At 46.8% G+C, this 17422-nt stretch overlaps 1 protein-coding gene across 5 annotated transcripts in view; it reads right to left on the bottom strand.

The window, feature by feature from the left end:
• triobpb (TRIO and F-actin binding protein b) overlaps positions 1–17422 on the bottom strand; it is a 154608-nt gene that overhangs the window by 59585 nt on the left and 77601 nt on the right. For all 5 annotated transcript variants that reach the window (XM_068019395.1, XM_068019394.1, XM_068019396.1 and 2 more), the window contains 4 exons: positions 7469–7525; positions 5948–6016; positions 3686–3775; positions 361–470 (listed from right to left, as the gene is read on the bottom strand). In XM_068019395.1, coding sequence (XP_067875496.1) covers positions 361–470; positions 3686–3775; positions 5948–6016; positions 7469–7525 — 326 coding nt within the window. The remainder of the gene's footprint in view (positions 1–360; positions 471–3685; positions 3776–5947; positions 6017–7468; positions 7526–17422) is intronic.

Raw genomic sequence — 17422 nt, 5'->3', positions numbered from 1 at the left:
GCTTTCGACGAATTTTTAACCTTCCTCACAGAAATACACGTAAACTTGTTTTAGACCAAATCTGGGGGTCATAAATATAAAATAGTCACTTATGAATCCAATGAGGAATTCAGAAGAAAATTCTTTACTCAGAGAGTGGTGAGAATGTGGACCTTGTTACCGGAGGGAGTAGTTGAGTGAACAGCATAAATGAATTTGAGAGGAAGCTGGATAACACATGAGGAAGAAAGGAATAGAAGGATATGTTGACGGGGTGAGATGAAGTAGGGGAGGGAGGAGGCTGCGGGGGAGCGTAAATACCGGCATGGACCTGTTGGGCGGAATGGCCTGTTGCTGTGATGTCGTCTCATGGTTGCTTACTTTGTCACATCTGGTGCAGCGGTCGGACGGACGTTCTTTCGAAGCACCTCAATCCAGTTCCTCCGAATCCCAGAAGTCATTGCTGACAAGGTATAAACGGACTCTTTCGTCTGGAAAACAGAAGCGGGTGATGTTAAAGGGACAGTGGCAACTTGGGTATGGAATTGGCTCGGGATAGGGGGCACAGAGCAGCAGTTAATGGATGTTTTCCTGACTGGAGGGAAGTATCAATGGGGTCCCTCAGGGGTCGGTATTAGGACCACTGCTTTTCTTGGTAAATATAAATGACCGAGACTCGGGTATAGGGAATACAATTTTGAAGTTTGTAGATGCAAAATTTGACAATGTAGTAAGTTGTTGAAAATAGAGACATGTTGTCGAAGCTTCTCGTCTTGCACTCATCAGGACAATCCGCAAGAATAACCAATGTAAGGGAAAACAACAACTTTATACTGTATGAGAAGAGAGTTCACTTGCCAACCAATCAGCACTCTCTTCTCATGCAGTATATAGTTGTTGTTTTCCCTTACATTGGTATTCTTGCGGATTGTCCTGATGAGTGCAAGACGAGAAGCTTCGACAACATGGCTCTATTTTCAGCAATACTCAAGTTCTGTTCTACCAAATGACTAAACGTAGTAAATGGTGAGGAGGATAGCTGCAGGCTTCAGAAGGATAGACTGGTGAAATGGGCAGACACAGGGCAAGTGCAGTTTAATGCAGGTAATTGTGAAGTGAGACACTTTGGGAGAAACAACTCGGAAAGACAGTGTAATCTAAATGCTACTATTTTGAGGTGGGTGCAAGAGCAATTGGGGCCAGGTGTACACATTCACAGATCTTTGAAGGTGACAGGGCCAAGTCGATAAGGCAGTTAAGAAAGCGGATGGAATGCTATGCTTTGAAAATGGGGACACTGATTATAAAAACAAGGCAGTCAGGTTAAATCTTTACAAATCACTGGTTGGGCCTCAGCGAGAGCATGGTGTACAATTACGGGCACCGCACCTTTGGAAGGAGGTCAAGACCGTGGAGAGAGTACAGAGGAGGTTTACGAGGATGAAGACAGGGATGAGGGAGTTCAGATATGTGGAAAGATTGGAGAAGCGGGGATTATTCTCCCAAGAGCTAAGAAGGTAAAGAGGAGACCTATTAGAGGGATTCAAAACCATGAGGGGTTTAAATAGAGCAAGTACGTAAGTGGGTCAGTAACCAGAGTTCATAGATTTAAAATAATTGACAAAAGAACTAGAGGGGAAATGAGCAGCAGTGTCTTCACACAGAGGGTTGTTAACATCTGGGTGGTGGAATCAGGTGTCCTTAAAGCCTCCCTGAAAAAAAAATAACATTTACACTGATTCGTGGGAATCTCTTGCACGAGACCGCCCAAAATGGAGAAGAAACATCCGCGAAGGTGTCAGCCGGTTCGAACACGTCGACATGCCCAGGTAGCGACCAAGTGCAAACAGCACTCAGAATTTCGAGCATCCCATCCACTCGCCATCACCTGCCCCTCCTGTGGCAGAGTGTGTGGATCCAGAACTGGACTATTCAGTTACCTAAGGACCCACAACCCTGCAGTGGAAGAAAGTCATCGTCATTCCCGAGGGACTGCCTAAGGAGAAGGTGGGATCAGGTTCCATTAGAAACTTTAAAAGTCAACTAGACATGTACTTTCTTAGGATTAATTTGCAGGATTACGGAGAAAAAGCTGGGGTGTGGGACTAATTGGATCGTTCTTTCAAAGAGCCAGCATAAACACGAGGGGTGGAATGGCCTCCTTCTGTGATGCCTCTCACACAGTGACTGCCCACTCCCTTTTCTGCCTAGCTTTTGAATGGTCAGTGAGTGCAGGCCCAATGATTCAACTGGTTGTCTGAGTGAGTGGTTCAGCCATAATAAATGCAGAAAAGTCCCAGGCTCCACGGCCTGTCTGCTTGGAGTTAGCTGACCTGCCTGAAGGTTCTCCAAGAGGCCTCGGCACCAGGTGGGGAGGGCGAAGTCTTAAAAAAAAAAAATCCACACATCACCCAGGACTGCCAATGCTATCCTGTGACTCCTGCTGGCTCTGCTATTGGCTGAGAGGAGGCCTGTGCGGCACTGTGGGATCTTGCTGTACACAGATGAGCTGATGCGTTTCCTACATTACCACAATGACTACACATCAAAAGTATTTCACAGGCTGTAAAGCAGTCTGGGAAATGTTTTGGAATATCCTGAGGTCATGGGAGGTGCTTTGAAAATGAATTTAAAAAAGAAATCTTTGACAAAGCTGTCAGCTGTCCCAATAGCTCCCTTTTTGGCTCAGTGTCAATTCTTGACCAATTACTCTCCTGTGAAACACCTTGGGACGGTTTTCAACATTAAAAGGTGCTATATAAATGCAAGATGATGATGTTGTTAGTTGCTTTCCACCTTCAAGCAGCTCCTGGCTACATTCCCATTCAAGTATTTATCCAACTCCCTTTTGAAAGTTACTATTGAACCTGCTTCCACCTCCCTTTCAGGCAGCGCATTCCAGATCATAACTTGCTGTGTGGAATTATTTTGCCTTATTTTCTTTTGATAATTATCTTAAATCTGTGTCCTCTGGTTACTGATCCTCCTGCCGGTGGAAACTGTTTCTCTTTATTTACTCTGTCAAAATCCCTCATAATTTTGAACATCTACAAACCTGCCCTTAATCTTCTCTACTCTAAGGAGAACAATTCCAGCTTTTGCAGCCCCTCCACGTAACTGAAGTCACTCCTCCCTGGTGCTGGTAAATCTCCTCTTCACCCTCTCCAAGGCCTCCCCTTTATCTTTTGCCTGGTTCGCCACAGGGCTTGAAGGCATTAAGAAGGGAAGGTTGGAGCTGAGAGAGTAACTGGGGAGACAGCAAAGGAGAACGAAACCGAAAGAGTTAGAGACGCAGCGGAATAAAAAGGTTTAAAACATTTGTTTCCAAACCCTGGATCTAAACTCTAACAATGCCATTTGTTTTTATAATTTCTTTGGTGATCCTCACTTGTGTTTTGACAATGAGCAAGAACAAGGCAGGAAAATGGAACGACCATGAAAATCGAGTCATGAAGTGGGTATGGAAATGAGATTCACTGCATGCGAATCAATTGGTGCTTTCACTAAGGTAACTTGCACAGTTATTAAAACAAGACGGGCCTCGAATCTCCTTGGACCAGCCGCCAAAATTGTGCTGGAAGTGCGGAGGAAACCACTCCGTTCCGAGGAAATTCCAGGTCAGGATCTTTGGCCGCAGGTCAATGAACTCATTGCAATGTGGAAAACCCCCAAGCACGCACTGAGAAGCAGCGAAGAGCCTACTCACAAGGATCTGGAATCCATAGTTCCGTTGAACCTGGTGCTCGAGGACATCATTACAGTTTCTCAAGTCGATCTCTCCATCTAGGTCATCAGCCTGAGCGGACAGGAGGTAAAATTTGATTACAGTTGGGTAGAACACAGTTGAAAGCCAATTCTGTTTAACCTATATTCTCTGGAGTTTAGAAGAATGAGAGGCAATCTAATTGAGACATACAAGATTCAGAAAAGGCTTGATTGGGGAGAAGCTGAGAGATTGTTCCCACTGGTCAGGGGATCTAAAGCACGGGGACACAGTCTCAGGATAAGGGGCCAATCATTCAGGACTGAGATGAGGAGAAATTACTTCACTCAAAGGGTTGTGAATCTTTGGAATTCTCTACCCCAGAGGGTTGTGGATGCTCCAACATTGAATACATTTAAAGCTGGGATAGACAGATCTTTGGTCTCGCAGGGAATCAAGGGGTATGGGGAGCGGGCAGGAAAGTGGCATTGAAGCCCAAGATCAGCCATGATTGTATTGAATGGCGGAGCAGGCTCGATGGGCCGTATGGTCTACTCCTGCTCCTATTTCACGTGACCTCAGCCATTTGGCTACAAGCCCAACACAAGACAAAGGAAACACATGCATTTTTCCTTTGCTCCACAAGATGCAGATTCAAAACCCCAGCGGGAACTGGAAAACGCAATATCGATGAACACAATTAAATTGAAGGTGCGGCACAGAAAAAGACCGTTCGGCCCAGCTGGTCTGTGCCAGTGTTTATGCTTTACAAGAGCTTCCTCCCATCCCATCAGTCTAGCCTTCTATTCCTTTCTCCCTCGTGGTCGCGGGTTTCACATTCTAACCACACTCTTCTCCAACCTGAGCACTGTAACTCTTCCTAGCAAATTGGACACAAAAACTGGACCTGGACTCTTCCCCAACAAAATGCCTTTCCCTTAACCTCACTGCCACTGAAGCATGACCTTTGGCCTCGTGACCTCTGAGTGGTAATGGTCAGTTGCTAAGTAATTCACTGGTGTTTGGTGTCCACGAGAAAATGGCCAAAGCTGCTTTGGTTTATTATGAACATTCGTAGTCAGCAGAGAGAAGATTTTTATTCCACCCATCTGGATTTGAATCTTTGTCTAGAGGTGAAAAGACAATGGGGGCGATTTTCCCTTGATACTTTAGGCGCCAAAGAGCCTCAGAGGTGGCTTAAGCTGAAATGCAGTTTAGCCCGCGTTTAATGCGAGACACCATCTTGGTAAAGAGGTTGAAGCCAGCGTTAGGAACAGCAGGCCGAAGGATGGTTGAGTAGCTGACTGGCGTTTAAATTGCCTGCTAGCCCTCACTAAAGAGGGTGCACGGCATTTTGATGGCGAACGTCTGTCCTAACACCCACTCCTTGCGGCAACCAGAGAGAAAATTAGTCATTGCAGAGGATTTGAGCGCCACTTAAAGGTATAAAGGTATGGAAGTTTGCGGAGGCCTTTTTGAAACACATCAGGTGACTTTCTGGGACACTTTATCAAGACTTCCTCAGTGCGATCAACGTTTACTCTGGAGATTCTCTGAGGACTTCATCTAAGAAGAAGGAGTGATGTGCTACTCTACCTGATCGGACACCTTACAGGAGTCACCAGGAGAGAGAAAGAGAGCTGGGTCATGGGCATCTCGCTAGGGGTCCCCCTTGGTCTGCAGGAGGAGTGGGAAGAAGGCATGAGGTCAGGCAGAGGAGCACCAGTTGCTGCAGGAGAAAGGGGTAGGAGGGTGAGGTAAACTCCTTTCCTCCCTGAGTATACAGGGCATCCACCCTCCTCTGGACCTTCTCCACCAGGATCTCCCAGTCTGAAAATCTGTGCACCCTCTCAATCAGTCCCTGAGCCATCCTGAAACATACTGCTGTGTGTCAGCTGGTGCACTCCACACCTTCAGTGAAAGTGAATAAAGCCCACATATACTGCACTGAGACAGAAGTGCCTAAAACATCACTTGAGCGCTAAACATACAGATCATTAGGACCAAAATTACATGCTAAAACCAGGGGTGTCTTAATTTACACATCACCTGTTTAGTGCCTGTTTTTTATCCTCATACCAATATAACCCCCAATGTATTTAACCTACTACACTGCCAATCTGCCAATCCATTGTCAATTCCTACCCAATCGGCTTTTCCTTATAACCTTCTCTCTTTGACATGTATGAGTTGGCACCATGTTCAGGGACTTGGGGGGCGGGGGGGGTGGTGGGGGCGAAGTTCATGGCTTGTCAAAGCCCTTACCTCTTCTGCTGTGGAGTCTCTGTAATATCTCAGACTGGAGTCCGTCAGAACGAACCAATGTTTCTTCCACTGAATGAAAAAGGAGAATGATTACATCATTCCACACCTGAGGAGGACAGATCAGTAAGAAGACACCTGTTCCTCGAGTTTATCTGGTCAATGGCAGAGTCACACACATACACACCCACCCTGGAAGGGCCCAGACTGCGTTAAGTGATCATGGCCTCAGTACGACAACCGGCCTCAGTGCCCCTGGTTTAAGGAAGGGGGGGAAAAAAAAATCATCCAGTAATCTTGCTATTCAACAATCCCCATTGGAATTGTGCAGTTGAAGACTGGATAGGGTTTGGCTGTGATGCTCTTTGTAATCAAACTGGCATTGAATACTTCAGGACTTGGTGGAGATGGACGATGGAGTGAAAAGCAAAGTGGCCTGAGGGAGACCCTGTGACAGTAGCAGGAGCTCTGATCACTTTTTTTTTTAAAGACAGTTCACGCCTTTGGGCAAGACTCCATCTCAGCAAGGATTGAATCATAGAATGATATAGTAAAGGAGGCCATTCAACCCATCATGCCTGTGCTGGCTCTTTTAAGATCCAATTATAACGAGTCCCCCCACCCTTTCCCCATAGCCCTGCAAAATTTTCCCTTTCAAGGATTTATCCAATTTTTTTTGAAAACATTACGATTAAATCCTCCACTCACCCAGCCAGTTCATTCCAGATCATAACTCACTCTGCAACAGATTGTTTCCTTGTGTCGCCTTGGGTTCTTTTGCCAATTACCTTAAATCAGTCTCCCCTGGCCTACCGCCCCTTCTGCCACTGGAAACAGTTTCCCCTCATTTACTCCATCAGAACCATTCATGATTTTGAACGTCTCTATCAAATCTTCCCTCAACCTACTCTGTTCCAAGGAGAACATCGCTGGCTTCTCCAGTAACTGAACATAACTGAAGACCCTCGTCCCCTGGTACCATACTTGTAAATCTCTTCTACGCCCTCTCCAGGGTCTTGACACCCTCCCTAAAGTGTGGTGCCCAGAACTGGATGCAATACTCCGGATAAGGCTTAACCAATGATTTATTAAGCTTCAGCAGAACTTCCTTGCTTTTGTACTCTATTAAAAAAGCCAAGGGACTCATATACATCCTTCTCAGCTTATCCCACCACCTTCAAAGATTTGTGTACAACATCCCAGTCAAAGCCAACGCAACATCAATATTTAAGCCAGATTCAGGTCAATGGCCACGTTCGAACTGAATCTGCTCCGTTTCACAATCTGAGCAAATTCCTCAGCAATGTTGATATTTGAGCCAAACTCGAGTCCATGGTAATATCTGAGCCAGCTCTATGTTAAACAATGGAGACAAAATGACGTCACGGTCATAAAAAGAAGATTGGAGTTGCTGCCAACAGATTGGCAGGACTAAGTGACAAAAGGTTCGGGACAAATATCCTTATGTGGAAAATTCTAGGAAACGATTTTCCAGCCAGTGCGACTTTGTTGATGGACACCCACCTCACCACGGTCATCGAGGATAGACATCCAGCCCTTCTTGAAATTCAGGAGATCCGGCTGAAAGGGAAAAAACAAAAAGATGATGATCAATGCAGTACTCAATTATCTTCATAAATAATCCCACAAGCTCTGTAACATTGTTCAGATTTGTTTCTCTAAAGCGGTAACTGAAGACTGACCTTAATAGTTATTCATTGCTATACAACACAGAAGGAGGCCATTCTGCCCATCATACCTGTGCCAGCTCTTTGAAAGAGACTGACCCCATAGCGCTGTTCTCTTTTATAACATATCTAATTCCCTTTTAAAAGTTTATTATTGAATCTGTTCCCACTGCCCCTTCAGGCAGCACAACACAACAACAACAAAAAAATTCTCTCCATTTCCCCCTGGCTTTTTTACCAATTACCTTAAATCTGTGTCTCCTGGTTACAGGTCCTCCTGCCAGCAGAAGCAGTTTGTCCTTAGTTCCTCTACCAAAACCCCTCATAGCTTTTTATGCTTCTATTCAATGTCTCCTTAGCCTTGTGGTACGTGGTGCTTTTGGCACTGAAGTTCAATTCCAGGAGGAGAAAAGAGTGGGCAGATGGCAAAATCTGGAGTGGAACCCGGATCTGGCCCAGGCACAAACTGTCGTCATTTCCGATTGGGAGGGAGCAAGAGATCCTCCGCCTCCCCTCATCTGGGGGGGTCCATGACCAGGCGATATTGGAAACTTTACATAATATTTCCCTTCTACAGCCTCAACACCAATTGAAAGCTGCTGCACGTTCCAGTGAGGCCCTTGGGAAAGGATGTCGAACTTGCCAGGCCAAAGGTAATTGATCCCAGAGTCGTCTGATTCATTGCTTTATTTCCTGAGTGCAAGCGGCTGGGCCACTTCACTCTGCACCTGGTCGACCCCTGGGGTTTGGGACGGGGTCTGTCCCCTTCTGAATTCTGGACAAGGGAATTCAAGGGCCCACGTTAGTTACCAGTCAAGGTGCTTGAACCATCTTCCCACTAATCAGACATTACTCAGATGTTTCTGGTAGGTGAAGGTTCAGTAATGACCTCAAAGAACCTGTCTGTATGTCACCCAAGTCCTGGCTTTTGAATCCTAGTAAGTGTTACACTGCTGTAACATCACAAAGCACATACTGGCAAGAGATCGAGGAGGACAATGAGGAAGAACTTTCTTTTAACGCAGCGAGTGGTAATGACCTGGAACTCGCTGCCCGCGAGGGTGGTGGAAGCGGAGAAATTAACGATTTCAAAATGGAAATTGGATGGGCACTTGAAGGAAGGAAACTTGCAGGGCTAAAAGGATCGAGCGGAGAGTGGGACTGATTGAATTGTTCCACGGAGAGCTGGCATGGACTCGATGGGCCGAATGGCCTCCTTCTGTGCCGTAAATGAATCTATGGCTCTAGAACTGTCTGTGTTTTTGTCCAGGCTTTCAGTGGAACACAAAGATGCAAATGTGAAATTTTCACCCTGTGGTAAAAGTCTCCACCTCAGTGACAAGCTATCTCACCATCAACATGCAGAAGAATATGTCAAGCATATTATTGACGGCGGATAGATACCAGCAATGGGTATATCATCAATTGCACCTTTCAGGCATCTCATAGTGCGAGAAACACCCAGCAATTCAATTAGATTACAGGTTCTGTCCATTGAAACTTTGGATTGTGCTTGTGCTGAGACCGTCATCCAAGCTTTGTTACCTCTAGACTTGACCATTCCAATGCACTCCTGGTCGACCTCCCACTTTCCACCATCAGCAAACTTAAAGTCATCCAAAACTCTGCTGCTCATGTCCTGATTCACACCAAGTCCCATTCACCCATCATCCCCTGTGCTGGCGGACCTCCACTGGCTCCCAGTTAAGCAATGCCTCAATTTTAAAATTCTCATCCTTGCTTTCAAATGGACTCTCACCAGCCCTCAGTTTATCTCTGTAATCCCCTCCAGCTCCACAACCTTCTGAGGGATCTGCTCTCCTTTAATTCTGGCCTCTTGAGCATCCCTGATTTTAATTGCTCCACCACTAGTGGCCAAGCCTCCAGGTGCCTGGGCCCTAAGCTCTGGAATTCCCTCCTTTTTTTGTATTTGTTCATGGAATGGGGTTGCCGCTGGTTAAGCTAGCATTTATTGCCCATTCCTAATTGCCCACTGAAGGCACTTAAGAATCAACCACATTGCTGTGGGTCTGGAGTCACATGTAGGCCAGACCAGGTAAGGACGGCAGATTTCCTTCTCCAAAGGACATTAGTGAACCAATGGTTTTATAGTCACTGTCAGGCTAGCTTTTTTTTTTAAATTCCAGATTTATGAATTGAATTCAAATTCCACCATCTGCTGTGGTGGGATTCAAACCCATGCCCCCAGAACAAAAGCCCAAGCATCTGGATTATTGGTCCAGTAACATAACCACTACGTCACCACCAGCACCTCTGCCTTAAACCTCTCTGTCTATCTCTCCTCCTTTAAGACACTCCCTGAAACCGACCTCTTTGAGCAAGTTTTTAGTCAGCTGTCCTAATATCTCTATGTGCCTTGGTGTCAATTGTTTTTTGATACTGCTCCAATTCAGCATCTTGGAACATTTTATTACATTAAAGGTGCTTTATAAATGCAAGTTGTTGGTGTATAAAGTACTTTTTTTTAATGCTTACAGATGCAGATCTGTCACTGGTTGTGCTAGAGATGGAATCAATCTGAGAAGATAAACTACAAGTACTGGCACAACATTAAAGGCTGCATGTACAATCTTTCCTTTGCCAGTACGCTGACCAGGCCTAACAGAATAGTCAAACTCGCCAAAGCTGCTTCAGCGGCACCTTCCAAACTCGTGACCTCCGCCACCTAGAAGGGCGAGGGCAGCAAGTGGATGGGAACAACATCACCAACAGGTTCCCCTCCAAGTCACACACCATCCTGAATTGGAACTATATCGCCCGCCATTCCTTCATCCAGAGATCCCAGAGAGATGTTAATGACATATTGTTTCACTTTGCTATCAGCAACAATTTCTGTAAAAGGGTCAATGGCCAGAATTTTACCACCCCCCCCCCCCCCCACCCCACCCACAGGAGCAAGTTGGGTCATAAAATTGAGTGGGAGGCGGGGGGCGTTCACTGCTGCAATTTTATTGGGCTGGCGGTGGAGAGAAAGGGCCCGTCCGCCCCAAGCCAATCAAGGCCCTTCAGTGGCCAATTAACTGTCACTTAAGGGCCTCCTCCCACTGCCGCTGGTATTTTGTGGAGGCCTTGGGGCCCCCAGAGGCGGGCTGGAGGGGGGCCCTCCTGATCGGGCACCCTGTGCCCCATGGAGGGCCCCCCCCCCCCCCACAAAGCCCCGACCGACCACACTGAAATAAAATCCACCCCCCCCCCTGCCTTGCCAGGGCCCGGCCAATTGTCCCCGGTGAGGCCCCAAAATGTACCTCTCACCTGGGGCTGACGTCCACGACCCTGCTGTTGGCTGGGTGCCCACTGATTGGCCGGCAGTTCTTGGAGGCAGGACTTCCTGCCTCAGAGAGGTGGAATTCCCACCCGTCCAATTATGGGCCTGGGCCAGGGCCGGCGGAAGCAATCTTGCCCCCGAGTTTTTAGCCAGTGGGCAGGGCCTCCTGCCCAATGTAAAAATCCGGCCAACGTTTCCTTATCCTTTGTCTCCCCCACCCACCACTCTCTTACCCCCAGTTGTTCTCTGCCTGGGGGTAAAACTCACTTTACACAGATTCACAAAGCACAAAAAACAGCGATGCAGACTAATAAAACCATGAAAAAAGGGGAAAGATAAGCACCAGAGCTCATTCTTAGAGGGATAGAATTGAAAAACACAGAAGTTGTGTTAAAGTTGTATCGAGCTTTGGTTAGACCAACTTGCAGCACTGCAGATAGTTCTGCTCCCCATATTCTAGAGGCACCGGAGAGCTTTCTTTTTATCCTTCCATGGGATGTGGGCATCACTGATACTGCCAGCATTTGTTGCCCATCCCTAATTGCCTTTGACAACTGAGTGTCTTGCTGGGTCATTTCCGAGGGCAGTTAAGAGTCAACCACATTACTGTGGGTCTGGAGTCACATGTAGGCCAGACCGGGTGAGGACAGCAGATTCCCTTCCCTCAAGAGCATCAGTGAACCAGATGGGTTTTTCCAACAATCAGTGATAGTTTCACGGCACCATTACTGAGACTAGCTTTCAATTCCAGATTTTTAAAAATTAACTAATTGAATTTAAGTTCCACCAGCTGTTATGGTGGGATTTGAACCCATGTCCCCAGGGCATTAGCCTGGGCCTCTGCATATCTAATTCAGCGACATTACTACTACGCTGCCTTGTCCACAGTGACCAGGTAGGCCAAATGGCCTATTTCAATGCTCTATGTTCGAGATAATTCTTCAAGTTGCTTTCTATTCTCTTCCCAATGGGCTTCCCTCATATTCTTCAAAGCCAGCCGGCCAAGCACCCAATCTCCTCCCCCTCCGTTACCACGGTCACTCTGAGACCAGCCAGCCGGAGGTGTGCAGGCTGAGCATGAACTTCAGATCTGCTCCTCAACGATCATTTTTTTGGTAGCCGCAGAAACAGTTGGAGGACGCGGTAACGCTGGCAAGCGTGTGGCTCAAATCGCCAATTGATTCTCATGCTGGTAGAGTACGGGATATATACCACAAAACACATGACAACAACCTGACCAGAGCTACTTTTCCACGAGCTGTCACCAGTTTAAAAATAAACAGAAAGAGCTGCTCGCGGTTAGCATCCACTGTCACCATGGCAACACTCACAGCAAGCGTGTGACCACCTTCCTGAAGCATCCACAGAACAAAACAACAACTTGCATTTATGTAGCGCCCTTGATATAGTTAAACGCACCCCCCCAAGCCACTTCGCAGGAATGTCAGCAAACAAAATCTGACACTCAGCTGCACCAGGAGACATTGGGACAGGTGACCAAATGCTCGGCCTAAAAAGTTGGTTTTAAGGAGTGCCTTAAAGGAACAGTAACCCGCAGCCGGGCAAAAGCTTCCCATGACACGGTTACAGACCCAAAATTTGCATGCACAATGTTTTTCTGTAACATTGTGCCCTTATCTCAGTCCCACCACTGGCGAGACCATTGTCTGCGTTTTTACTGGATACAAAGGTGACTTTTCCAAAGCTCGCTTCCCCGGCCTTCCAAGATCTATTGTGCCGTGGCTCAATGGGAACGCTCTCACTAGAATTGCCAAATATGGCTGATCAAGTATGGGCACAGACCCACTGCCAGTCTCCACCCCACCTCCCCATCCCCCAGAATAAGCCGGCTGCAATGACAGCACCTATTTCCATGTTAGAACTGGGTGACGCCCTGCTCTTATTCACCAGTGAAAATATTCCCCACGTACTGGACAGATTTACATATTATCTCCAACGTTTGGCAGCCGCCCACAGTGCAGGTGGAGGATCCGGAGGGCCTTTTTTTTTTGTGCTTGTCTTTTCGTTTACTTCCAGTTCACACTCAGCTGGGGAAGGACTGTTGAGGTCCTACACCTCCAGGTCAATAACTGGGGCAGCAATGAGATCACTTCCATTCTCCAAGGAAACAGTCCAACAGACTGTGTTCAGAAGAGGGTCAGTGAGCCGAGTTAACTGGTGTAACAGGAAGGGTGCTGTAGCTGTCAGCCTCCGTGGCTCAGTGGGTATCACTCCCGCCTCAGAGGCAGAAGGTTGTGAGTTCAAGTCCTCGCTCCAGAGGCTTAAGCACAAAACCTAGGCCGACGCTCCCAATGCAGTTCACGACACTGTTGGAGGTACCGTCTTTAGGATGACCCATTAAATCAAAGCTCCGTGTGTGTGAAAGGTCCCCTATTCCTGTTGTGAAGAGGAGCAGGGGCGTTCTCCCCAGTGTCCCACTCAATCAACATCACAAACAGATCAACCGGTCATTATTGCAATGCTGTTTGTGGGAGCTTGCTGTGCATAAAATGGCTGCTGCGTGTCCGACATTACAGCAATTAAAAAGCTAGTCTAGTGTGACCATGAAACCATTGTCGATTGTTGTAAAAAGCCATCTGGTTCACTAATGCCCTTTAGGGAAGGAAATCTGCTGTCCTTACCTGGTCTGGCCTACATGTGACTACAAATCCACAGCAATGTGGTTGACTCTTAAAATGCTCTCTGAAATGGCCACTCAGTTCGGGGACAATTAGGATGGGCAATAAATGCTGGCTTAGCCAGCGACGCCCACATCCCAGGAACGAAAAGAAAGGAAAGTCCTGATGTTGTGAGAGGCACTGTAGAATTACAAGTCTTTCTTTTCACTTCAGAGCCCTTGCCCTAAGGACATGATCGGCCATAATTGTTGTTTCTCATCAATATCCCATCGTAAGATAGAATAGAAATTTACAGCACCGAAGGAGGCCATTCAGCCCATCGTGTGTGCGTGCTCACAGAAGAAGAGCCATCAGGCCGAATCCCACTTTCCAACTCTTGTCGGTTTTGGCACTACAAGTCCACATGCAAGTACTTTTTAAATGCGATGAGAATTTCAGGCAGTGAGTTCCAGACCCCCACCACCCTCTGGGTGGGAACATTTCTCCCCAATTCCCCATGACTGATGCTGGAACACAATGTGTAATATTTATGGGGCACCTCATCACCTCCCAAAATATTTTCACAGCCAACTGATTACATCTGAAGTATAGTCAGTGTTGTTGCATAAGTAAATAGAACAACCAAACAGCACGGTCCCCTAAAACAGTAAATGAGGCCAATAATCAGTCAGCTTTGGCCACCTCTACTGTGTATAGTGCTACAGGATGGTTTACAACTATCTGAACTGGCAGATGTGACCTCGGTTTAACAGCCTTGTTCTTAATTCCCAATCATAAAAAATTGTTTCTCTGTATCTACCCAATCGAAACCCTTCTTCATTTTAAACACCTCAATTTAATCGTCCCGTAAGCATCTAAACTCAAGGGGGCACAAGCAAAGTTTCTGCAACTTATAATGTAACCCTTCAAGCCTCGGTATCGCTCTGAACGATCTGCTCAGCGTCCTCTCCAAGAGCAATATCTCCTCCCTGAGGTTCAGGGCCCAGAATTGATGGCGGTGCTCCAGGTGGGAACTGACTGAGACTTCATGCAACTGAAGCAGAACCTCCTCCCCTTTCTATTCCAACCCTATTGAAATAAAGACCAACATTCCATTAGCCTTTTTGATTATGTTTTTTGTACCTGTACCTAGAGGGAGTACAAGAAAGGTTCACTAGACTGGGACCTGGGATGAGGGGATTGTCCTGCGAGGAGAGATTCAGTAGACGAGGCCGATATTCCCCGAAGCTTAGAAGAAAGAGAGGTGATCTCACTGAAACGTGTTAAATTCTTAAGGGGCTTGACAGGGTAGGTGCTGAGAAAACGTTTCCCCTGGCTGGGGATTCTAGAACACACGGTCACAGTCTCAGAGTAAAGGGTCGGCCATTTAGGACTTAGATGAGGAGATATTTCCCCACTCAAGGGGTTGTGAATCTTTGGAATTCTCTGTTCCAGATAGTGTGGATGCTCAATCACCGAGGATATTCAAAACAGATTTTTGGGTACTAAGGGGAATTAGGGAATATGGGGATAATGTGGGAAGCTGGAGTTGAGGTAGATGATCACCAATGATCTATTGAATGGGGGAGCAGGCTGGAAGGGCCAAATGGCCTACTCCAGTTCCTATTTCTTATCTTCATTTGTGATTTATGTGCATGAATACCCAAATCTTTGCTCCGCTACAGTTCTTAATCTCTTGCTATTTAGAAAATATTCCCATTTGTCTTTCTTGGATTGAAAGTGGATGACCTCACACATCGAACTCCATCTGCCAAATTTCCGACTCACTTAATCTTTGTCTCTTTGTAACTTCCTGCTCTCCTCTGCACAACTCACTGTGTCTCCAAAATGAGTGTCTTCTGGAAACTTTGATACAGGACTCTATCTTCCTTCATCCAAGTCATCGGTGAAAAGCTGAGGGGCCAGTAAAGATCCCAGGGGAACACTGTCACATTCTGTCAATCAGGGTTCATTCCCTTTATCCCTACCCTGCCTCAGACCTCCAAACCAATTACAGACCCTTGTGGCAAGGCTACACCCAATCCCGGCAGGACCACGCAGCTTCAGACCTTATAACAGCCTTGGTACAAGCATGGACAAAAGGGAGTGACTGCCCTTGACATCAAGGTATCAAGAAGCCCAAGTAAAACTAAAGTTAAGGGAATCGGAGGGAAAATTCTCCACCAGCACAAAGGAAGACGGTTGTGATTGTTGGAGGTCAAACATCTGAGCCCCAGGACATCACTGCAGGAGTTCCTCAGGGTAGTGTCCTAGGTCCAACCATCTTCAGCTGCTTCATCAATGACCTTCCCTCCGCCATAACGTCAGAATCGCGGATGTTCACTGATAATTGCACAGTGTTTAGTTCCATTTATAACTCATCAGATACTGAAGCAGTCTGTGCCTGCATGCAGCAAGACCTGGACAACACTCAGGCTTGAGCTGTGAAGTGGCAAGTAACATTTGTGCCACACAAGTGCCATCCAATGACCATCTCCAACAAGAGAGAATCCAACCATCTCCCCTTGACATTCAAGGCATTACCATCGCTGAATCCCCCACTATCAACATCCTTCTGCAGCGAGTAACTCACTTCCTGACTCCCCAAAGCCTGTCCACCATCTACAAGGCACAAGTCAGGAGTGTGATGGAATACTCTCCACTTGCCTGGATGGGTGCAGCTCCAACAACACTCAAGAAGCTCGACATCATCCAGGACTAAGCAGTGCACTCGATCGGCACCCCATCCACCAACTTAGATGTTCACTCCCTTCACCACTGGCGCACAGTGGCAGCAGTGTGTACCATCTACATGATGCACTGCAGAAACCCGCCAAGGCTCCTTCAACAGCACCTTCCAAACCCGTGACCTCTACCACCTAGAAAGACACAGGTGCATGGGAACACCACCATTGAAAAGTTCCCCTCCAGGCCACACACAACCTTGATTTAGAAACATATCGCTGTTCCTTCACTGTCACTGGATCAAAATCCTGGAACTCCTTCCTACAACACTGTGGGTGCACCTCCACCATACAAACTGTAACAGTTCAACAAGGCGGCTCACCACCACCTTCCCAAGTACAATTGCCTAGCCAGCAATGCCCACCTCCCATGAATGAGTAAAAAGCACACGCAAGATCTTATTCAAGCAACAGATAGATTTTTGTTAGGTAAGGGTATTAAGGGTTAGGGAACCAAGGCGGGTAGATGGCATTAAGACACAGGTCAGCCATGGAAAGGGCAAGGAGGCTTGAGAGGGCCGAATGCCCTCCTCCTGTTTCTTGAGCTCCTATGCAACAGCTAGGTGTGTTGACTTGCAGAGGAACAAATTCCCCTGTGGTTCTTAAAAGGTTAATGTGCCTTTCCCCTCTCACACACCAGCACCATGTGGATGAGGCAGGATTACACACTCAGTGGGTGGACGTGCTTGTTATAAGCAAAGGTTACTCCCGTGTGCTTGTCAGATGTTATGTGTGGGCATAAGAGATGAAAACACATGATGTTCAATCCCACTCAGAGATATTTCTGTTGAAAATTTACCAACATTGAGAACTCTTGCCTCAGGCAGATAAAAGGCCGCCCTCTGAGTGACTCACACTTTGGCAGAGGTGGGGGAGGGGAAGGACTGAAAAACAAGAACAGGTAGAAAACGTCAAGCCAGAGGCGGGACCGTGCATTAGACCAACAGCAGCGAGTGTAGCCAATCCTCCAGGGCTATCCTCAAGTCACCAAGAATTCAAGATTAATCTCCTGGACACTGCTGTAAGCAACACCCAAGAAAAAAACATCAAAGGGATTTTTTAAAAAAAATCAAATTTATTCTTTGTTTTTATTACTTTCAATTTTAGTTAAAAGTGTTGGTAATGGGGGCGAAAAAAGTTGA

The sequence above is a fragment of the Heterodontus francisci genome, chromosome 41, assembly GCF_036365525.1.
Source record: "Heterodontus francisci isolate sHetFra1 chromosome 41, sHetFra1.hap1, whole genome shotgun sequence".
In the NCBI taxonomy this organism is placed as follows: domain Eukaryota; kingdom Metazoa; phylum Chordata; class Chondrichthyes; order Heterodontiformes; family Heterodontidae; genus Heterodontus; species Heterodontus francisci.
This window is presented reverse-complemented; position numbering and strand designations above follow the sequence as displayed.